Here is a 24155-nt window from a genome sequence, read left to right on the forward strand (position 1 = left end):
GAAGGCGGTGGATATTGCAAAGGCTATGGACCCTGACAACATATCACATTTTGACTCGGTGAGCTAAGAGAGGTTGGTGAAAGTTAGAGGCACACCACCCTGTATTTCATTTAAATCATAATTGCAATGAACTAGATTTTAAAAACATGTTTCCATGTGGTTACAATCTAGTGAACATGGTGGTGGGACTATTTGCCTTTTCCATGCCTCCTTTTTCTGTTGAGGGATGTTCCAATATTCTGATGTGCTTTGAAACTGTGCTTGTGGTTTTTGGGTTTATAGCACTACAGAACTAGACATTCCATATCAACGATGGTACCAGATACCATTGATCAGGCCAACTTGGTATCAGGGACAGGGGAGCCAAATAGTGTTGGGAACATTAGTTAGAGCTAAACCAAATTCTTAGTGGGTTAAATGTGCTATGCTGACAAAATATTATAACAAATTCATGCAGAGAGAAAGGCCGGGAGCAATGAACCAGCTACATTCAGCTCTATTCTATCCTGCAGGTATTGGAGGATAAACGTCTACCTGGCACTGGAGTGCATCTAGCAAACATTGATAATTTTTGCCTATCCTCTGGGATATCTCAAACAAACTGAATATAGTTACGGAACAGGGCCTGAATACCCACAAAATGAGTGAGAAGGTCAGCCAGGAGCAGTGAGGGGACAGATTAACCATCATAGAACAGGCTCCAGGCATCTGACTGTATGAGTGATGACATGGAAGATTATTTTTGTGACCGCAAATACAACTTCCTACAGTGCATCAGTATTAACTGAGTTTGTAATGTCCTTCACAAATTACAAGTTAACCCACTAAGGCTCCCAACAGTAGAGCTTGGTGTCCTTGCCTCTAGCATCAAGCCAATATCAGTGGATCCTGATCAATGGTATCCAACATCACCGATCATCTGGCATGCTCAGCTCTACGCTGCTCCAAACACCAGGAATGGTAGTATTGTTTAAAAAGGTATTGGAACCATCCTCCGTCAAAAAAAGGTGGTATGGAGAATGCTGACAATCTCATCACCATTGCCTATGCATCATATTCATTGGATTGAAACCACCATCAATCCTGCTTTTACATTCTAAATCATTCTGTCAGTGTGATCACAATAAACCCAAGGGGACTTGCCCAAAGATTGCATTAAGTTGAGGCCTTTAGCTGGTTACGTCAAATTGTGACAGAGCAAGCCTTACCCTTGCATTGAGCAGCACCGTGAGGTCAGACATTACAACCGGTTTGTAAACTGGCTATATTTGAGGTAGGAGGCTGCACAACCAGTTTCAGTGCAGGACATGGAACGGCACAAAATTACTAACTAGGTGATCTATCTGAATGTGGTTGGTTAGAATTCCTGAACAGGTTTACTTTGTGAAAGGTGTACACCCAATGGCCATGCCATCAACTGATAGATTAGACCAGTGTTTTCAAACTTTTTTTCACAAGACCCACTTTTGCCAATCATCTGACTTTCAGGGCCCATGCTGGCCAACCTTCATGACTCGCGCTACGTTTTCTTACCTTTAATGTGAAAGGGGAGCCTGTTTGGTTCTCACAATCTCACTTGAATCAGGTTCACTGGAGGGGAGGGCATGTTCATATCAGGTGCAGACTTCAGCCAGTTCCTTTGTGCCATCTTCACCTTTTGAAAACGCAAAATCCAACTTCACACATGTAGGTTGTTGTGAAGGGCAATAGCAACAAAATACTTATTTTACTCAGCATTGGATAGTCCTGGGAGATGTTACTACTGATGGCTGACAGCCTCATGGGCTTTTGGTATGTTTTTAATGTGGTATCACAGGCCAGCTACATGTAGCATAGCCTTTTAATTTGCAGTCCGTTGTAAGCTAATAACTGACTCTGGGGTCTCAAAAGGAAATTTTCACCCACCACTTCTTCAAAATTTGAAACTTCTCTTCTCATTTTCCAGTACTTTCCTTTATATAATACACTAGGGGCAGGATTATCCGTCCCGGCACACCAGAAATATGGTGCGGCGCATGCGCCCCCGAGATTTTCCATCATACCAGCTGGCCAGTCGGGTTTCCCATTGTGGGCAGCCTCACACCATCGGGAAATCCCCAGGATGCCGGCACAAAAGAGAATCCCAACAGTGGAGAATACAGCCCATGGGCTTTACATGCTTAATTGCACAGGCACAATTGACAAAACCATACCTCAAGAAATAATCTTTATACTGCTTTGTTCCCGAGTTAAGTTTCTTGTAGGCTCCTATTCCTTCATACGGCTTGGTGTACAAATTTATGAAGGATATAGATAGTAGATAGGAAGAAACCTCCCTTTAGAGGTGGGGTCAATAATCAGGGGCATAGATTTAAGGCAGTGTGCAGGAGATTTAGATGGATTTTGAGGAAAAAGCTTTTTCCCAGAGGGTGGTGGGAATCTGGAACTCACTGCCTATAAGAGTGGTAGAAGCAGGAAGCCTCACAACATTTTAAGAAGCATTTAAGAAGCCCCGGAACTCTGTACAGACCTAACCGACATTGCTCTGTACTTTCCTGGACTCTCCTGAGCGGCTCTCGCCAGTAGATTCAGTTGTGAGACCGTCCAGTAGGTACACTGCCTATTTGAGTTTCTAGCTGTCTCTTACTTTTAAGGAAACAATCTACCTTCACAGCCCTCTTCCCTTGCTTGCTAGCAGCTTGGATTTAACTGGCCAATCTGCCGCGTGACTTTCGGCAGTGGATGCCGCCGTCCAGCGAGATTTCTTGTCCCGCCAGTCAACAGGATTTCCTGTTAACTGCACCTCTTGTTAATCCCAATACTAACCCCTGGGGAACACTGCTGCAAATCTTGTTCCAGCTCAAAAAGTATCCATTGAGCGTTACTCTCTGCTTTCTTTATTCTTTAGTTGTGAATTTCAGTCAGCTTGGGCTGAAGAGATTGTCATCTGTTCTGAATTGGATGAATATTCCATCAACATTGCCATCAAATTCCCCTGAAACTATGGCAGAAAATAATGCAATGCAGTCACACGGGCCATGACACATCCCTGCTTAACACCACTTGTTACTTCAAAGGCGCCATTCTGCCTTCACACTGACCTGGATTTATTTTCTGACTGGGGGGGGGGGCTGTTGGAAAGAGGAAATTCAGGTGTAGACATCTGATAATGCAGTCTAATAAGTTCCTGACATTGAACATCAGGAAATGTGCACTGCCACTGTCAGGGGGAAGGGATAATTGTGAAATGCAATTTGGGGGTTCTTGTAAGATTTTCTGCTCCCATCGCCAAACCTGCCTGACATGATCGTGAGTGGAAAATCCTGGCCTTTGGCTATCAGACACTTGGGCCTGTAGTGTCCTGTTATAAGCCCAATGGAGGGCCCAGGATCAGGACCATAGTTTCCTATGATCTCTCCCCCTTCGGTGGTGTTGGGAGGGGGTGAGGGGGAGAGAGGAGACGACTTCCACACTATAGATGATGACCTCCAACTGCATGAAGCCCTATATCAAGTTGGAGCTGCACTGCCCCATCTCCTCGACAGTGACAACAAGTGTTGTCAATGCGTTTGTGTGCTTGCCTTTTTCTGTTCAGGATTCCATCAAAGTCCTCAAATGGGTCTTCTGCAGCAGAGCTGATGTGGCATCTTGCCCTCTGGTTACCAACCACTTTCTCCCTAGTTAGCACCATCTGCTGGTCAGTAGCTGAGAGAAATATATGTCAGATGTTTGAGAGTGAAGTGAAGCTATGAATATTGGATATGAGTCACGGTTTTTGGATATTGTTGGGAGGTGAGTGAATTCATTTTAAGGAAATTACATGTGAAGATGCATTTAATGAACGTGACCACTCGTACAAAGTCATTGGAACTTCTTGTGGCACGGTCTCCAGGTCCTGGTTTTAGTGCTGGAGATTAACAACTATCTACACCCGCACCATTTTTCATTGTAATCTATTGTGGTCCACGCAGCACCGGTGCTAACCCCTCAACTGTAGTGGAATTGGTCAAGGTGCACCACCGGTTTTTTGGTCTAAAAGTTCACGGATTCTGCGTTGGCGTCAATACTTAATCGCAGAATCAGAGAATCCCTCCCATGATGCCTGGTCTGTTGAACCTTTTCACACCACACCTCTTCCGTTCAGGGACTCTTCTTGAACCAATTCCAGCAGCTGTTGCAGCCAGAGTACACCTTGCCTTTAGGCTAGATTTAAGTGGTGCTGACCTCACGTAAATTCATGTCCCTAATGAGGTGTGCAACCACTCAGCAGCTTGCTTTGCAATGGACTGAATACCACTATAATTTGCATTGGAAAGCCGCGCAAAGTTAATTGTGCTAATCCTGCATTCCATTCCACTGCCTGATTACTGGCCTAATCCAATTTTTCCCCCTAAATGCCATTTGAGGAAACAAACTATCTTCAATATCTGCATGCATTTAGTTTGTCGAATTACAACATTAGTCAATGAATCTTTTCAGCACTGAGGTTTATTTTCACTTCACTTCACATTGTTGTCTATAAAGTATGCAGAGACAAGAAAGCAAATTGTGTAATGAAACAACACAGAGGCTTGTAATCAGAACCTTAAGTAGCCTGTAAAATAGTAACTATTTTGTGCAAAAATGCAGTGGTAGATCGATTCAGCGTTTTTCTGTTATTGAATAATGTGTACCTTGGTGACGGTCAATGTTGGAATTATTTTGGTCACAAGCTAAAATTGAATGATTTCTTTAATCCTGTATTTGACTTCATTGCTGCCATAATGCAATGTCAAAAATAAACCAAATCGGACAAAATTGTAATAAATTATTGTACAAAAGCACTGCACTTTGGTCCTTATTTAAATAGTATTTCATCATTACCTCTGGAGAGAAATATCAAAAAAAGGTTAAAAGAAATTCAAATACCAATACTGAAAAAGAAAAAGTTGTAAATATTTACTAAGATATATTGAAGTGCAGTCATTGTATATACAGCTCATGCAGTAAAGCAATATAGGTCAGTGATAAGTGCTCACTGCAAATCAAAATTTGTGATTCTTTATCCAAATATGTACATTTTTCACAATCTTTCATTTATAATTGCTACATTATATCTATACCACAAACTGACAATACCTTTATTAAATAAAAAATAATTATACATTCTACAGCAGAAAAAAATACTCTTTATGGTGACCTGATGACTACTCTGATGGCTTTGTAACACCAAAGCAGTTTAACCGCCTTCAGTGTTCAATTGAGTTGAACGCACTTATAATAAATTACTTATGGTATAAATAATACAATGGACAGAAGTAGATTAATGAATTTATAGCACTTGTGAATAAACTCTTCCATTTGTGATTTTGTTCCTCATGATTTATGAAATTATTCGCATTAAGGTCCAATTAACCTCCATTGTGAATCTCTGTTAATCCTTTATACCGTTGAAATTTAACTCTTCATCAGAGAATAATAGTGCAACATGCAATTCCAAATATCCATGATTTACGATTCCAAGGTAGTCCTGAGTTTTCAGTAGAATGCATTTTTATAAAAACTTTATTCCTGGCTGGGGTCAGACGGCATTAATCAACAATCAGAAGTATTTGTGAATGCCAAGGAACTCCATAAGCTAATGGTCCTATTTTTGTAGTAAATACAACTGGTACATGTTGAGTCCTTTAGCTTTTAACACAATTTTCCACATTATATAACTTTACTTTAATTACATACCACACCTGCATTCCTGAGTTAACGGGAAAAACAAACAAAAAACTAGAGCACAATTTAAATTTGCATTTTGCTTTTGAGTTTATATATAGTTTTAAAAAGTCATGGTTCTCTCTGGCCCTACAGGAACATTATATTAATCAAAATGTAATTCATGTAAAGTAATAAGCCTTGAAGTATCAAAGTGTTGAATAAATGCGAAACTAACATAAAACAGGCGCATTAGCAGTTACTTTTTCTAGTTGAGGTTAATTTTGCTTTTTGCTTGATTTCACCTTTTTGTTCTAGATGTAGCATAACTTGATCAATGGTGAATGTATTCCGAATTAAGAAAAGTACAGCTATGTGAATCGGGATCAAATATGTGACAGAATGAGGTGCTTTATTTTCCCTTTTTTAGCTTTTCTTGCTACTTTAGTGATGTGGACAGACTAGAGACCCTGGGGTTACATTTTTCTCCTGAAAGGAGAGAAAGTCGAGGGAGTTTTTAATAGGAGTGTTCAAAATTGTGAGGATTTCTTCATACAGTAAATATAGAAAGACTATTTCCTCTGGCAAGAGGATTGGTCACCAGAGGACCCAGATTGAAAAAAACTGGCAAAAGGACCATTGGTGAAATGAGGAGTTTGTGAATCAAGTTGTTATCTGGAATGCGCTGCCGAAAACAATGGCAGAGACAGATGCAATATCAACTTCCAGAAGTGAATTCAATTCTGAAAAGGAGAAATATGCCAGGCTATTGGGAAAGATTGTTGAATGGGACTAATTAATAACAATAATAACCGTTTATTGTCACAAATATGAAGTTACTGTGAAAAGCACATATTCCGGCGCCTGTTTGGGTAAGCTGGTACAGGAATTGAACCCACGCTGCTGGCCTTGTTCTGCATCACAAACCAGCTGTCCAGCCCATTGAGCTAAACCAGCCCATTTGATTGGGCAGCTCTTTTAAAGTGCCAGACAAGGCATAATAAGCCAAATTCCAATTCTGCTGAGTCTGATTTTATTTCCTACATGCAGTTACCCCTTCAACTGGGACAGTGGAACAAACTATTGTGCATTTCTCCAAGGCTACCTTGAATGCTATTCCATTATTCTAAGACCTCTGCAGTGTGGCATTGGTCTTGTTATTTTCTTCCTAAAGAATTAAAGCCCTCTTCTTTGTAATTTGACCTACCAAGTGAGGAAAGATCAGGCCAAAAATGATTTAAACTTCAGGAGCTTCAACTAAAAGGCTGAAATTTAAACTGCTCTGACCTTTGAGTCTAACTTTACTGAAAAGAGCTATTCCATCACCCTGCAAGTGTTCATCTTCATTTTAGTTTATGCTGTAATTATTGAATTCATTGAGAAAAGACTACAAGATATCCTATAACATCCAGCAGCAAGTTTTCTTTCCACAATAATTAATTTTCACCTATGATATTTAAATAATGCAACGGTACTTGAATAATGTACTGTTAATCAGGACTGAACACAACTGGAAATTTCATCAGAATGTGTTATTTGCAACTCAGTGAGAAAAGCCAGCTTTTCTGGTCGGAAAGTCCCAGTGGTTGGAACGTCTAACCTCTTCTTTTAAAGAGGCTTGGATTTTTGGCTCCAGTACAAACATATGTTTTCTCACTCATTTAATGTATCTATATTCCACAGATACTTGTGCCGCATGTTCACTTATATATTCTTGGTGAATATCATCACTGCTGTTAGACAGCCCTGGCCAGAAATAAGCAAGGTTTTAATATCAGTATTATAATGAAGGAATATCATCTCCTATAGATGTCCCAATTACTTCAACCAGGAAGTAGAAATAAATGTTATATATTTACAGGATGTGACAAATAGTGTTCCCTAGGTCCTGTCCAGAGCTTCAACTTTTCATCTCATTTATTAACAACTTAGATGAAGGAACAGAGTTGCATATTCTATATTACAGATGGCACTACATTAGAAAAGACAGTAAAGTAGGAGATAGGAGCAGGAAATTGAAAAGGAACATAGATAGATTAAATGAGTGGGTAAACACATGGAAAATTGAGTTCAGTGTTTTTAAGTGCGAGATCATTCACTTCAGGCCTAAGAAAAATAAATTAGAATATTTTATAAACGGTGAGAAACTAATCATAAAAGTGCAAAGGGGTTTCAGAATTCGAGTCTCAGATAATCAAGTGATAAGGGTAGGAGGCAGGAAAGTGGAGTTGAAGCAGAAGACTAGCATGATCGTACCAAACGGCAGGGTAGACACGAGGATCCATATGTCCTTATATACCACAAAGCAGCCTCTCATCGTGAGCGGTGAATACAATATACGAAATTGAAATGAATACAAATAAATTGCTGTTTCACTTGGAAGGAGCTTTTGGGGCCATGGATTGTGAGAAGGGAGAGGGGGAAGGTAAAAGACCAGGTATTACATCTCTTATGCTTGCATGGAAAGGGGCCATGGGAAGGGATGGGTGATTGAGATGTGGATGTGGTAATAGTAGAGGGAACTGTCCCTTCAGAATACTGAAAGGGAAGGAGAGGGGAAGATGTGTTTGGTGGCGGCATTATACAGGAGGTGGCGGAAATGGCAGAGGATGATTAGTTGAATATAGAAGCTGATGGGGGAGGGGTCTCACAGGGGACCAATTATGTTTATGGGAGGGAGGGTAAAGGGTGAGAAAGAGAAAATGAGTGGAGTTGAAGGAAATGTTATTCAATTTTGGAACTAGTTCAACCAGTCAGAAAGGTGGTGGTGGATGGAGACTGGTTGGACCTTTGTTCAAGGAAGAAATGGAGAGCTCTCAGACTATCTTGCTGGGAAATGGTGTACAGGGACTGGACAAAATTTAGCAAATTTGCTGATCATCAGAAATTACAATAAACTGACTGCACAATAAACTAGCTTTGCAGCACCTATCCATTCTTGGTCCATTCTGGAATTTTATAATTTATGCTAACCATCTCCCGCTTCTATTTTATATTTAAATCTCTGGTGGCTACTTACAGAGTGATTCTCTGATCAGTCTATTTGTAGGTAAGTGTAGTTCTTACAATCAATTGAAAATTTGCTTATTTTGTGAAAATCTATAGAAATTCTTTGGACAGAATCGTTATGATTTAAAGAAATATGTGTCTTTGTACCCCATACCAATGTTCAAGCTCTACCCAAACTCCTCCCATCTTACCTTATCTAACTTTATCAGCATTAAAGTTGCCCCTCGTTTGCTTTCAATCTAAAAATACATCTATTACTTTTTATGGCACTGGCAAAAATGTATATATTTATAACTGATCGAACTACTTTGCAACAAGTTTGCAACACTGGAGTTACTTTGCCTCTGCTTTGCCCTAAAGCAGAGTCAAATGATTACAAATCCTTCTTAACAAATGGAAAGGTTTGTAAGTGACTGCACTTCACACGAAGATCATTTCATGAGATGGAAACAATGCGTCTGTCATTTAAAGTAATTTTAAGAATGTCTATTTTATTAAAGAGCAAAAATACTTTTTGCATGGATTTTTGTATCTCAGTTCAATAATGTGAACAGACATGTGTCTTTCAGTGTTTTAGAAGTCATTTACTGCCCAGATGTTTGTAATTAACGACTAAAGCTGTTGTGATTTTGTTACTGATGAGTCCACTCAGTTCTCCAGGGAATCCCATTGTTTACTTTTGAAGATTTTCTTGCATCATACAGGAGTTCTGGCATGGTAAATGTAAGGGGCAGAATTCTTCGTGACCAACTTCCTCAGACCCAAAGGGATTCTCTCAATTGTTAAGATTCTCTCAATTGTTAAGAATAAGTTTTCAACTTGCTGCTGAGTGGATCTGTTGAAATTGGGAAGTTGCTGAAACAGACGGCTGATCTGTAACATCAGTTTTAGCTTTAGATGGCAAGTTGAAAATCTGGTCTACATGATTTGTTTCAGCAATTATCAATGTTTTGAAATAAATCAATGACACTTCAGTTCTGGTTAAATGCACATAATTTGCAACATTCTGCTCCAGCATTTACAAGTTTCCAATTCATTCTTCAGATAAAGGATATTTACTTGTAGCTGGTGACAGGTTCATACATTTTTAAATAATGGCATAGAAGCAGGCGGTTATCTCAAAACCCTTCTTGTGTTGAAGGACCTAATCAGGTAGCTAACTATTTTATTCTTTACTGTTACCATAGCTTATCTTTCAGCAAATACAGCGATGCGGTGAATGTTTGAGCACTGTGACATCTGCCTTAGATAATATGAGAGCATTTCTGGGAGTGAACCTTTGGAAAAATTGCTTTCTGTGAGAACAGGTACAATAAAAGTGGCTGTTTTTATCTAAAGGTGATGGAAGCTACCTAGAAAATTTGTGGCAATTCAAGAAATAATATTCCTTCTCTCTTTCTCACATGTTATGTGTAACAGAAATTCCAGATTTTTTAAATTACAGACTGTAAATAGTTTGTTTGCTTCTGTTTATCATTTATATTGCTATTTCAGGGTCTTCAAAGGCTCACTGGATTGTCTCACATCAGTCCACTCTTGCATGGTGTTCTGTAGAGCCTGGGTCCTCTCCTTGTCCACTTGCACATAGTCGACTTTTTCATCTGATGTCACTGAGGATGTGGAAGGCTGATTGTGAAAAGAATAGAGAATTTAATTAATTTGTTTCATAATAATAATCTTTATTATTGTCACAAGTAGGCTTACATTAACACTGCAATGAAGTTACTGTGAAAAGACCTTCGTCACCACACTCCGATGCCTGTTAGGGTACACAGAGAATTCAGAATGTTTAATTCACCTAACAAACACATCTTTCGGGACCTGTGGAAGGAAACTGGAGCACCCGGAAGAAACCCACATAGACACAGGGAGAACGTGCAGACTCCGTACAGACAGCGACCCAAGCCGGGAATCGAATCTGGGATCCTGGCGCTGTGAAGCAACAGTGCTAACCACTGTGCTACCGTGCTGCCCCCATTACCACAAATGAACAGTAATTCGTTCTACTGTATATATTTAGAATAGGTCTGTTAGTTTATGGTGGCCACCACATTGTTTTTTGTTCCCAAGTGGGCAGTCTGCACTTTCAGTAAGAAAGTTTTTGGCCACTGAAATTGCATGAAAGGAAAATTGGCAAAGGAAATAGGATAAAGAGATGAATCAAATTGAATACTTGACCCTACGTATTTAAATTCAGTAAACACTTATTATGTTAACTACCAAAACAAAAGCAGATAATCAGAAATAGACAAATTATCGGTTTTACCTTTCGATGAGGACCAGGAGAACTAGGCTGGAAATCCAAGGACAAATAATCGACGCTCCCAGTCTTCCTGGCGACAGGGCTGCCAGTCACAGGATTCATTGGAGAGGTAGATATTGGATTCTGCTATTATGGGTAAATATAAATAAACACTCCTTTAATACAATGAAGGCAGACTAATCGATTTCAGAGTTAACAAGAATAATCAGAGTTATATCTCTCCAATTAACTAATGTATAGCTATCTGCCATAACAACTTACCTTGGATCAAGGGCACAGGTGCAGCACTAACTCAAGCGCTGCTTCTGAGGAATTGCAACAAGTGCTGCTTCTGAGGAGTTGCAAGTGCCTGTGCTTAATCATATGGACCAAGCACTATTGTTATTTTGACTGCTTTAAGCATAATAATCTCTTACTGTCACAAGTAGGCTTCGATGAAGTTACTGTGAAAAGCCCCTAGTCGCCACATTCCGCCGCCTGTTCGGGGAGGTTGGTACGGGAATTGAACCCGCACTGCTGGCATTGTTCTGCATTGCAAGCCAGCTATTTAGCCCAGTGTGGTAAACCAGCCACTATAACATTTTTAGACAAGGGGACAGAATGTCAGATGCCAGTGGCAATTAAAGAACTACCTTCACAGTCCTGCAATATTTTGCTTGAAACAAGGGGCGAAATTCTCCGACCCCATGCAGGGTCGGAGAATTTCCCGGGGCTGCCGAAAATCCCGCCCCCACCGTGGCAGAAATTCTCCGCCACCCGGGAAACACGCCACATCGAGCGGCGGGCCCCCTGCGGCGATTCTCCGGCCCGCGATGGGCCGAAGTCCGGCCGCTGGGAGGCCTCTCCCGCCGCCACGGTTTGAACCACCTCTGGTGGCGGCGGGATCGGCGGCGCGAGCAGGCCCCCAGGGTCCTGGGGGGGGGCACGGGGCGATCGGACCCCGGGGGGTGCCCCCACGGTGGCCAGGTCCGCGGTCGGGGCCCACCGATCGGCGGGCGGGCCAGTGCAGGCTGGCTACATTGCCACAGTGTGGGGCAGGCTGGCTACATTGCCACGGTGTGGGGCAGGCTGGCTACATTGCCACGGTGTGGGGCAGGCTGGCTACATTGCCACGGTGTGGGCCAGGCTGGCTACGTAGCCACGGTGTGGGGCAGGCTGGCTACATTGCCACGGTGTGGGACAGGCTGGCTACATTGCCACGGTGTGGGGCAGGCTGGCTACATTGCCACGGTGTGGGGCCAGGCTGGCTACGTAGCCACGGTGTGGGGCAGGCTGGCTACATTGCCACGGTGTGGGACAGGCTGGCTACATTGCCACGGTGTGGGGCAGGCTGGCTACGTAGCCACGGTGTGGGGCAGGCTGGCTACGTAGCCACGGTGTGGGGCAGGCTGGCTACATTGCCACGGTGTGGGGCAGGCTGGCTACGTAGCCACGGTGTGGGGCAGGCTGGCTACGTAGCCACGGTGTGGGCCAGGCTGGCTACATTGCCACGGTGTGGGGCAGGCTGGCTACGTAGCCACGGTGTGGGCCAGGCTGGCTACGTAGCCACGGTGTGGGGCAGGCTGGCTACATTGCCACGGTGTGGGCCAGGCTGGCTACGTAGCCACGGTGTGGGGCAGGCTGGCTACGTAGCCACGGTGTGGGGCAGGCTGGCTACATTGCCACGGTGTGGGCCAGGCTGGCTACGTAGCCACGGTGTGAGACAGGCTGGCTACGTAGCCACGGTGTGGGGCAGGCTGGCTACGTAGCCACGGTGTGGGGCAGGCTGGCTACGTAGCCACGGTGTGGGGCAGGCTGGCTACGTAGCCACGGTGTGGGGCAGGCTGGCTACGTAGCCACGGTGTGGGCCAGGCTGGCTACGTAGCCACGGTGTGGGCCAGGCTGGCTACATTGCCACGGTGTGGGGCAGGCTGGCTACGTAGCCACGGTGTGGGCCAGGCTGGCTACATTGCCACGGTGTGGGGCAGGCTGGCTACGTAGCCACGGTGTGAGACAGGCTGGCTACGTAGCCACGGTGTGGGGCAGGCTGGCTACGTAGCCACGGTGTGGGGCAGGCTGGCTACATTGCCACGGTGTGGGCCAGGCTGGCTACATTGCCACGGTGTGAGACAGGCTGGCTACGTAGCCACGGTGTGGGCCAGGCTGGCTACATTGCCACGGTGTTGGGCAGGCTGGCTACATTGCCACGGTGTGGGGCAGGCTGGCTACAACTGTTTAGGGCAGGCTGGCTACATTGCCACGGTGTGGGGCAGGCTGGCTACGTAGCCACGGTGTGGGACAGGCTGGCTACGTAGCCACGGTGTGGGGCAGGCTGGCTACGTAGCCACGGTGTGGGGCAGGCTGGCTACATTGCCACGGTGTGGGGCAGGCTGGCTACATTGCCACGGTGTGGGACAGGCTGGCTACGTAGCCACGGTGTGGGCCAGGCTGGCTACGTAGCCACAGTGTGGGACAGGCTGGCTACGTAGCCACGGTGTGGGCCAGGCTGGCTACGTAGCCACGGTGTGGGCCAGGCTGGCTACATTGCCACGGTGTGGGGCAGGCTGGCTACATTGCCACGGTGTGGGGCAGGCTGGCTACGTAGCCACGGTGTGGGGCAGGCTGGCTACATTGCCACGGTGTGGGGCAGGCTGGCTACATTGCCACGGTGTGGGCCAGGCTGGCTACATTGCCACGGTGTGGGACAGGCTGATTGGGCCAACAGGTCTTTTTCCAAATTAATTTTATGGCCAGTAGGCTGGCTAGGCCAGTATTTATTGTCTGTCTATCATTGTGTATGTTTGTATAATCAATGTAGGACTGCATTACTAAACCGTTGTTTCGGTTTAGTAATGCCAATTGTAACTTGGAACCAATCTCATTGTTTTCATCTACTTACCATTGCAACATAGTTTTCTTCACTGTCTCCTGAGTCAGTGCTGGTGACACTCTGCGTTGATAAGGGCCGGCAGTTCTGCGAAGAAATGGGGTTTACAGCAGCTCTGGAAGGAATAAAATGCAATATTCTTTCAAGGACTAAAACATGAAACAATGAATTTCCTTATTATTGGAAAATTAGCTGGCAAGACCAGCATTAAAAACGGTAAAAAGCACATCTGTCATAACACCAAGGTACAGCCTACTGTACCCCCATCAAATTTCCCACACATTTTTGATTGCGTCCATGAAAACATACAAGACAGAGGGCAGGTACCTTTAGAAGAGGGAGGAAAAGTCAATGAGTAAATCTTGCTCAAAAATGTACAGCTTTGTACTCAAAATATTCTAAAATAACCTATATATATTTTTATACAACTGCCATCAATTAAGTAGGGGATAAAATTGGTTCATGTCGGTTGTTCAAAATGAATCAGTGAATCAGCAGCTGATTTTTCACCATCCCATTCCTTCCACTGAGTTCACAAAATGATAGCTCTAAGTTTTTCCACATATATTGGATAACGGAAAAGTTTTGAAGTGTGGTAGCGAGCGGGAAATGCTGGGTGTTTCCCAGCAGCTGTTTTGCTGAGGCCATCACCAGTATCGAACGTTAATTAGGACACTAAAATGATGCCCACGGGCTTCACGTTGCAAATTCACCAGAACTATGCCTAGCTCCTCATTAACGAGGGGAACAGCACTTAAACCGATCCCGCAGAGCAAACCCCAGGCAGCACGCAGCCATGCCACCACGCAGACCCACTCCATGATTCAGGGATGCTGACTGATGTGTTGGGCAGGCTGGGTCTATGTGGACTGCGTTTGATGCAGTGTAGAGAGAGACAGGCTTCCAACACTTGAAGAGATGCAACACGATTTTATTTAACATCTAACTATATTACATGCTTAACTGCGGGTTGACACTATGCTGACTTGACTGGAGACCTGAGGTTAACCTGACCAGACTAACTGTCTACCACATGGTGTATGTTCTAGCTGCTGCTCACGGGCTCTGACTGTCTCAGAGGCTGGATCCCAAGAGAGCGGGAAAACTGGTGCCCTCTGACTTTATCGTGGTCGTGTGCTGTCTGGTGATTGGCTGCTGTGTTCTGTGTGCTCACTGGTCATCCTGTGTGTCAATCACTGCCTATCTACACTCCATTATATACATGGATTTATATGATGACACTGACCTGGCTAGACTGATGGACATGGTGGAGTCCAGACCGGATACACTGTTCCCCCGAAGAGCTCAGAGGGTCAGCCACAGGACAGCCAGTGCCACCTGGAAGGCAGTGGAAGTGACAGTCAGTTCAGGGGGTGTCACCAGGAGAACCACCACCCTGTGCTGCAAGAAGCTCATTGACTTCCACAGGGATGCACAGGTGAGTTGGCTTTGGTCTCCTGGCACCGGTCCTGCCTGCTACCCCCTGGAGGCACCGGTCCTGCCTGCTACCCCCTGGAGTTCCCCCCCCCCCCCAACTCAGCACAATACTGCAATATGCCCCAGCACACCCTGGCATCCACCAGCACCCCACCCATGTCTAGCAGTGGTGCACCCACCTGTCCCCCAACATACCTCCACCCCTTGCCCACGATGCAGGAAGTGTGTAGCTCACGACGCCCCCCACTGGGTTCCCGCAGGAGACTTTTGGCCCACAAGAGAGGAGAAAGGGCCCAGATGGGCATCGAGGTGCCGCACCTCAGGGTCCTCAGACCCAATGTGGACCCCGCCCTGGAGGTCACGGGGGTGAGTTAGGATAGATCGCTCACCGATGTCAAGATTGGCCTGTGCGGCAGAGGTGAGTATCCACCGGCCTCCACCCAGATGACCAATCACACGTGTGTTGTTCATGCCAGGATGATGATCCTTCCCTCCCACTAACCACATGTCCATTCTCCCACAGGATCGCCATCCAATGGCATCAGCCCCTCCAGGTTGGCCACCCCTGCCGCTCATCAGCACCTGGGTGGAGAGCTCTCTGGATGCCACCATCGAGGTACCACAGTTGTCATGGGGGGGAAGGTGGGTGTGAAGGGGAGAGGGGGAAAGATGACGGACAAAGCCACGTCCAAGGAGAAGCAGAAGAGGATGAGGGCCTTCTTGGTCCTCCGGGCATGTTGGATCGTTGCCGCTGTCTGTCCTCAAACCTCCTTCTAGTCCTGGGGGTCTTCCCCGGGCATGGCCTCCAGCCCCTCTGCGTCCGGCTCCTCCTTGTCCTTGTGCTCAAATGTGGCCGCATGTTCCTCCTCCTCCTCCACCTCCAGCACTTCGACCCACTGCTATGCCAGGTTGTGGAGGGCACAGCAGACCACCACAAAGTGGGTGACCCTCTGGGGGGGGGGGGGGGGGGAAAGAGTACTGCAGTACACCAACCGAGCAGCTGAGGCATCAGAACCGCACTTTAAGCAGTCCTATGCATGCTCAATGACAGCCTGGATGGCCACATGGGCCTCATTATAGCGGGTCTCCGCATCGGTCTCTGGCCTCCGTACTGGCATCAGTATCCAGGTCCTCAGTGGGTACCCCTCATACCCAAAGAGCCAACTGGTCACCCTGGGGTGTCCCTCGAAGATGCCGGGGATCTCCGACTGCCCCAGGATGTAGCTGTTATGCACACTCCCAGGGAAGTGTGCACATATGTGCACGATATTCAGATAGTGGTTGCACACAAGTTGGCAGTGGAATCCCTTCCTGTTGATGAAGGGCTCTCTCGGACCGCCCAGTACATGCAAGGCAACATGGGTGCCATCTATTACCCCTGGACCTGGGGCATCCTGGCAATGGCGGAGAATCTTGCTGCCTGGGCATGTTGATAGGCTTGGTCCAGGTCAAAGTATATATAGTTCTCTGCCTGGACAAACAGGGCATCTGTGACTTCATGGACATAACTTGTGGGCTGTTGATTGGGATATCAAACCCAAGTCCCCGCTCAAGCCCTGGAATGATCCTAAGATGTAGAAGTTCAGGGCTGCAGTGACCTTGACGGCCACCGGGAGAACGCATCCTCCTCCTCCTCATGGTGCCAAGTCTGCAAGGACGTGGCACAGGCACCGTCTCCTTCTCAAGGCGGAGCCTCCTACGGCTCATGCTGTCCATCGTTTATTTGAAGGTCCAGCGATGCCTGTACACCTTGGGCCATCACTGGCCTCCCCCTATGATTCCATCCCTGGTCTTAAGAGTGTGCGATGGGGCCCTGCACATGGGCTGTTGCCTCGAGCTCTGTCGACGCTGCTACCACCACCTTCTCTGGGGTCTGGCCACCTAGTCTGCCAACGAGGGCAGGTTCTGTGGGGTCCAACATATCATCTATAATGTAGTATCAGTAAAGAATTAGAGAGGGTGTGCGACTGATGATCAGTCATGGCTGCCACACACCACGGTACCCTTGGATCCCAAAGTGACCCCACCCTCACATTCCCTGTCATCCCTTAGGGTGCCATCCAACACGCCCTGCACATGCATCCACGGCTGCAGCAGTGGCCCCTGGGCACCGAGCCCAAAACCTGTACCCCTGACATCAGATGAAAATGAAATGAAATGAAAATCGCTTATTGTCACGAGTAGGCTTCAATTAAGTTACTGTGAAAAGCCCCTAGTCGCCACATTCCGGCGCCTGTGCGGGGAGGCTGGTACGGGAATGTGACATGGACTGGGCGCTGGTTCCGTCCCCACACTCACTGGTCACAGGGATGTCCCCAATACTGAGACCCAGCTCTTAGGTGTTCTAATGTTGGCTGCTGCCTCTGTGGTGTTGAATGCCTCTGGAGTTCAGGACAAGTGTCGAGACCTCACAGCCTGATTGGGATGATGGGCAGTAACAACTGCCTGCGTCATGGCACATGTATCCACGGAAACCAACTTGGGAACTGTGAAGTGCTCACATTACGAGAACTACCAATTCCCATTAGCGAAAGCCTTCAGCTGTGTGGCCAGCTGCCACTACGATCAGTGGGAGATATAGTGACTTTCACCATATTACCACAGGCTCTGTCACGGGGTGTTCGGTGGGACAGACGGGCAGCAGCTGGAGCTGCCCGCGTTAGGAGTGTACACGATCCAGGGAGTGGCATGGACGACCTACAGGCACTGAGCCCCCTTGGCCATGCCGGCAAAGGGCGACTCCCCCAACAATGGCGGCCCACCCCCACCCCAGGGTTCACGCACCCCCTCGAGCACTGGGGCAGCTGCCCTGGTGACCCCAGGTTGACTGCCCGATTTCGAAGATGGCTACTCACCTCCTCGGATCCCCACAGCAGCCATTGCACTAGCTTCATGTTTTTATATAGGTGTACTGATCGTTCGTTAGGGAGGCGGTTAGATCACAGGAGGCTATTCGATCGGGGGTCCTTCCCATTAATGGGATGCAGATTGGTCTTAATTTCCGATTCTTGGTTTCTTGCTGCAGTGGGATCCGGATCTTACCAACGGGAGCATGCCGGTTAGATCGGAAACCGATTTGTGGCCAGCATGCTTCCTGAATTCTGCCTCTCCCGCCTATCTAACCGGCCTGCTCGTATTCACACGTGGTGCGATGCGGCCGGTAGAACGCCCCCAAAATATTCTCTGTGTCAGTTTTACTTGGATCAAAATCTTGGCAATGCCAATCAGTGGAAAATAAAAACCACTGGAATTCTCCGGGGATTTCTGATGGTGGGATTTGCTGCTCCCGCTGGCAGTGCATCCTTACCCACAGGTTTCCTGGCGGTATGGAGTGGGGTCAATGGGAATTCCCATTGCTAGCGGCAGGAGTAGAGAATCCCGCCACCAGCGAACGGCACGTCGCCTCCCGTTGCCGAGAAACACACATCCAGGAGGCCATGGAATCCCACCAGGTATGTTGTAAAGGTTGTTTTATATTTTATGTGGAGATCTGGAAGATTATATTAAGAACATAAGAACTAGGAGCAGGAGTAGGCCATCTGGCCCCTCGAGCCTGCTCCGTCATTCAACGAGATCATGGCTGATCTTTTGTGGACTCAGCTCCACTTTCCGGCCCGAACATCATAACCCTTAATCCCTTTATTCTTCAAAAATCTATCTATCTTTACCTTAAAAACATTTAATGAAGGAGCCTCAACTGCTTCACTGGGCAAGGAATTCCATAGATTCACAACCCTTTAGGTGAAGAAGTTCCTCCTAAACTCAGTCCTAAATCTACTTCCCCTTATTTTGAGGCTATGTCCCCTAGTTCTGCTTTCACCCACCAGTGGAAACAACCTGCCCGCATCTATCCTATCTATTCCCTTCATAATTTTAAATGTTTCTATAAGATCCCCCCTCATTCTTCTAAATTCCAACGAGTACAGTCCCAGTCTACTCAACCTCTCTTCATAATCCAACCCCTTCAGCTCTGGGATTAACCTAGTGAATCTCCTCTACACACCCTCCAGTGCCAGTATGTCCTTTCTCAAGTAAGGAGACCAAAACTGAACACAATACTCCAGGTGTGGCCTCAATAACACCTTATACAATTGCAACGTAACCTCCCTAGTCTTAAACTCCATCCCTCTAGTAATGAAGGACAAAATTCCATTTGCCTTCTTAATCACCTGTTGCACCTGTAAACCAACTTTCTGTGACTCATGCACTAGCACACCCAGGTCTCTCTGCACAGCGGCATGCTTTAATATTTTATCGTTTAAATAATAATCCCGTTTGCTGTTATTCCTACCAACATAGATAACCTCACATTTGTCAACATTGCATTCCATCTGCCAGACCCTAGCCCATTCACTTAACCTATCCAAATCCCTCTGCAGACTTCCAGTATCCTCTGCACTTTTCACTTTACCACTCATCTTAGTGTCATCTGCAAACCTGGACACATTGCCCTTGGTCCCCAACTCCAAATCTTCTATATAAATTGTGAACAATTGTGGGCCCAACACGGATTCCTGAGGGACACCACTAGCTACTGATTGCCAACCAGAGAAACACCCATTAATCCCCACTCTTTGCTTTCTATTAATTAACCAATCCTCTATCCATGCTACTATTTTACCCTTAATGCCATGCATCTTTATCTTATGCAGCAACCTTTTGTGTGGCACCTTGTCAAAGACTTTCTGGAAATCCAGATATACCACATCCATTGGCTCCCCGTTATCTACTGCACTGGTAATGTCCTCAAAAAATTCCACTAAATGAGTTAGGCACGACCTGCCCTTTATGAACCCATGCTGCGTCTGCCCAATGGGACAATTTCTATCTAGATGCCTCGCTATTTCTTCCTTGATGATAGATTCCAGCATCTTCCCTACTACCGAAGTTAAGCTCACTGGCCTATAATTTCCTGCTTTCTGCCTACCTTCTTTTTTAAACAGTGGTGTCACGTTTGCTAATTTCCAATCCACCGGGACCACCCCAGAGTCTAGTGAATTTCGGTAAATTATCACTAGTGCATCTGCAATTTCCCTAGCCATCTCTTTTAGCACTCTGGGATGCATTCCATCAGGGCCAGGAGACTTGTCTACCTTTAGCCCCATTAGCTTGCCCATCACTACCTCCTTAGTGATAACAATCCTCTCAAGGTCCTCACCTGTCATAGCCTCATTTCTATCAGTCACTGGCATGTTATTTGTGTCTTCCACTGTGAAGACCGACCCAAAAAACCTGTTCAGTTCCTCAGCCATTTCCTCATCTCCCATTATTAAAACTCCCTTCTCATCCTCTAAAGGACCAATATTTACCTTAGCCACTCTTTTGTTTTATATATTTGTAAAATCTTTTACTGTCTGTTTTTATATTCTGAGCAAGTTTACTCTCATATCTATCTTACTCTTCTTTATAGCTTTTTTGGTAGCTTTCTGTTGCCCGCTAAAGATTTTCCAGTCCTCTAGTCTCCCACCAATCTTTGCCACTTTATATGCTTTTTCCTTCAATTTGATACTCTCCCTTATTTCCTTAGATAGCCACGGTCGATTTTCCCTCTTTCTACCGTCCTTCCTTTTTGTTGGTATAAACCTTTGCTGAGCACTGTGAAAAATCGCTTAGAAGGTTCTCCACTGTTCTTCAACTGTTCCACCATAAAGTCTTTGATCCCAGTCTACCTTAGCTAGTTCTTCTCTCATTCCATTGTAATCTCCTTTGTTTAAACACAAAACACTAGTATTTGATTTTACTTTCTCACCCTCCATCTGTATTTTAAATTCCACCATATTGTGATCGCTCCCTCCGAGAGGATCTCTAACTATGAGATCATGAATCAATCCTGTCTCATTACACAGGACAAGATCTAGGACCGCTTGTTCCCTCGTAGGTTCCATTACATACTGTTCTAGGAAACTATCGTGGATACATTCTATAAACTCCTCCTCAAGGTTGCGTTGACCGACCTGGTTAAACCAATCGACATGTAGATTAAAATCCCCCATGATAACTGCTGTACCATTTCTACATGCATCAGTTATTTCTTTGTTTATTGCCTGCCCCACCATAACGTTACTATTTGGTGGCCGATAGACTACACCTATCAGTGACTTTTTCGCCTTACTATTCCTGATTTCCACCCAAATGGATTCAACCTTATCCTCCATAGCACTGATGTCACCCTTACTATTGCCCAGTTGTCATCCTTAAATAACAGAGCAACACCACCTCCCTTACCATCCACTCTGTGCTTCCGAATAGTTTGATACCCTTGGATATTTAACTCCCAGTCGTGACCATCCTTTAACCATGTTTCAGTAATGGCCACTAAATCATAGTCATTCACGATGATTTGTGCCATCAACTCATTTACTTTATTCCGAATACTACGAGCATTCAGGTAAAGTACACTTATGTTGGGTTTTTTTTACCTCTGTTTTGAATCTTAACATCTCCAGTTTTATTCCTTTTAGTATTACTGGGCCTATTCACTGAGCTCCCATCAGTCACTGTACCTTGTACTGTTGCCCTTTTTGATTTTTGACTATGTCTTCTCTGCCATGCACTTTCCCCCTTACTTCCTTTTGCTTCTGTCCCTGTTTTACTACCTTCCAACTTCCTGCATCGGTTCCCATCCCCCTGCCACATTAGTTTAAACCCGCCCCAACAGCTCTAGCAAACACCTCCCCATGGACATCGGTTCCAGTCCTGCCCAGGTGCAGACCGTCCAGTTTGTACTGGTCCCACCTCCCCCAGAACCGGTCCCAATGCCCCAGGAATTTGAATCCCTCCCTCTTGCACCATCTCTCGAGCCACGCATTCATCCCATCTGTCCTGACATTCCTACTCTGACTAGGTCGTGGCACTGGTAGCAATCCTGAGATTACTACCTTTGAGGTCCTACTTTTTAGTTTAACTCCTAACTCCCTGAATTCCGCTTGTAGGACCTTCATCCCGTTTTTTATCTATATCGTTGGTGCCTATGTGCACCATGACAGCTGGCTGTTCACCCCCCCCCCCCCCCCCCCTCCCCCCAGAAGGTCCTGCAGCTGCTCCGAGACATCCTTGACCCTTGCACCAGGGAGGCAACATACCATCCTGGAGTCTCGATTGCGTCCACAGAACCGCCTGTCTGTTCTCCTTACGATCGAGCCCCCATCACTATAGCCCTGCCATTTTTCTTCCTGCCCTGCTGTGCAGCAGAGCCAGCCACGGTGCCATGAACTTTGCTGCTGCCTTTCCCTGGTGAGCCATCTCCCCCAACAGTATCCAAAGCGGTATATCTGTTTTGCAGGGAGATGACCGCAGGGGACACCTGCACTGCCTTCCTACTCTTGCTTTGTCTTTTGGTCACCCATTTGCTTACTCCCTCAGTAACTTTCACCTGTGGTGTGACCAACTCGCTAAACGTGCTATCCACGACCTCCTCAGCATCGCGGATGCTCCAAAGTGAGTCCATCCGCAGCTCCAGAGCCGTCAAGCGGTCTAACAGGAGCTGGAACTGAACACACCTTGCACGTGAAAGAGCCAGGGACAGTGGACGTGTCCCTGAGCTCCCACATCGCACACGAGGAGCATGACACGGGTCCGGGATCTCCTGCCATGTCTTAAACCTTAGGTAAACTTATACAACTACAATGTCAAAATAAAAATAAATAAATTAGACAATGAAAAGAAAAACTACTTACCAGTCACTTACCAGAGTTAAAAAGCACCTCCGAAAAAGCACCTTCTCTCACTCTGCACCGAATTACCTCACTGCACCAAATTACCAAGTTGCAATTCCCTCTCTGGATGTACCTCACTCCAGCTGTGTCTCCTTGACAAGCGCAAGCTTACTGAGTGCGCTTTCTGTCTGTCTTTTATGCAGACCTCAGCTAACCGATGACTCAAAAATACCTAAACTTCAAAGAAAAGAATTCACTGTGCCCTTTGTGCCCCTAAACAGGCCACAAGTGACTGACAGATAACTGCCTCTCAGCAATTAGGGTGGGGACAGCTTCAGCCAATCAGACACTAAGCTACACACTGCACTTTCAACTGAAAAACAGCAGAATTAGATTTACCACTTACCTTTCCTGATTACCTCACTGCACCAAATTACCAAGTTGCAATTCCCATTCTGGATGTGCATCACTCCGGCTGTGTCTCCTTGACAAGTGCAAGCTTACTGAGTGCGCTTTCTGTCTGTCTTTTATGCAGACCTCAGCTAACCGATGACTCAAAAATAACCTAAACTTCAAAGAGAAGAATACAATGTGCCCTTTGTGTCCCTAAACAGGCCTCAGGTGACTGACAGATAACTGCTGCTCAGCAATTAGGGTGGGGGCAGCTTCAGCCAATCAGACACTAAGCTACACACTGCACTTTTAACTGAAAAACAGCAAAATTAGATTTACCACTTACCTTTCCTGATTACCTCACTGCACCAAATTACCAAGTTGCAATTCCCACTCTGGATGTGCATCACTCCGGCTGTGTTTATTGGTAACAGGCAGCATGGGTGCTGTCTCAATGCTGGCACCTTCCAAACTCGACCACACAGACAGTCTATCATGTGGCTCTCTCGATCACTATGTGGGCATTACTGTTCTCCAGTCCTACATTAACCCTGACTCTGGCAAATACTCAGCCCACACTATGGTTAAAAACTGGCTGCTGATTCACTACAAGCCCATTCTTTGCTGCTGATCAACGCCAATTTCACTTCTTATGAGTTAGCTTGTTTGATAGGTTATTGTAAATGACTTACTGGATTAAAAAAAAGATACTTACACGGGTCTGGACCAGGATCTGGTAATAGGGGACTTGAAGGGAAGCTCATCAATGAATGTGTGGTTTCTTGTTTCCATAGGTCCTGCTTTGGCTGAAATATAAACCTCAATTACACAATTGCTGAGTATAACATACATTAATAATGTTTCAAAA

The 24155-nt window shown here is 45.9% G+C and overlaps 1 protein-coding gene across 4 annotated transcripts in view; it reads right to left on the bottom strand.

Moving 5' to 3' along the window:
- Positions 1-4449: 4449 nt before the first annotated feature.
- The window catches only part of gab2 (GRB2-associated binding protein 2), a 437888-nt gene continuing 418182 nt past the window's right edge, over positions 4450-24155 (bottom strand). For all 4 annotated transcript variants that reach the window (XM_038818920.1, XM_038818921.1, XM_038818922.1 and 1 more), the window contains 4 exons: positions 24003-24093; positions 13815-13917; positions 10940-11062; positions 4450-10299 (listed from right to left, as the gene is read on the bottom strand). In XM_038818920.1, coding sequence (XP_038674848.1) covers positions 10159-10299; positions 10940-11062; positions 13815-13917; positions 24003-24093 — 458 coding nt within the window. In that variant the 3' untranslated portion in view covers positions 4450-10158. The remainder of the gene's footprint in view (positions 10300-10939; positions 11063-13814; positions 13918-24002; positions 24094-24155) is intronic.

The sequence above is a fragment of the Scyliorhinus canicula genome, chromosome 14 (assembly GCF_902713615.1).
Source record: "Scyliorhinus canicula chromosome 14, sScyCan1.1, whole genome shotgun sequence".
Taxonomy (NCBI): Eukaryota; Metazoa; Chordata; class Chondrichthyes; order Carcharhiniformes; family Scyliorhinidae; genus Scyliorhinus; species Scyliorhinus canicula.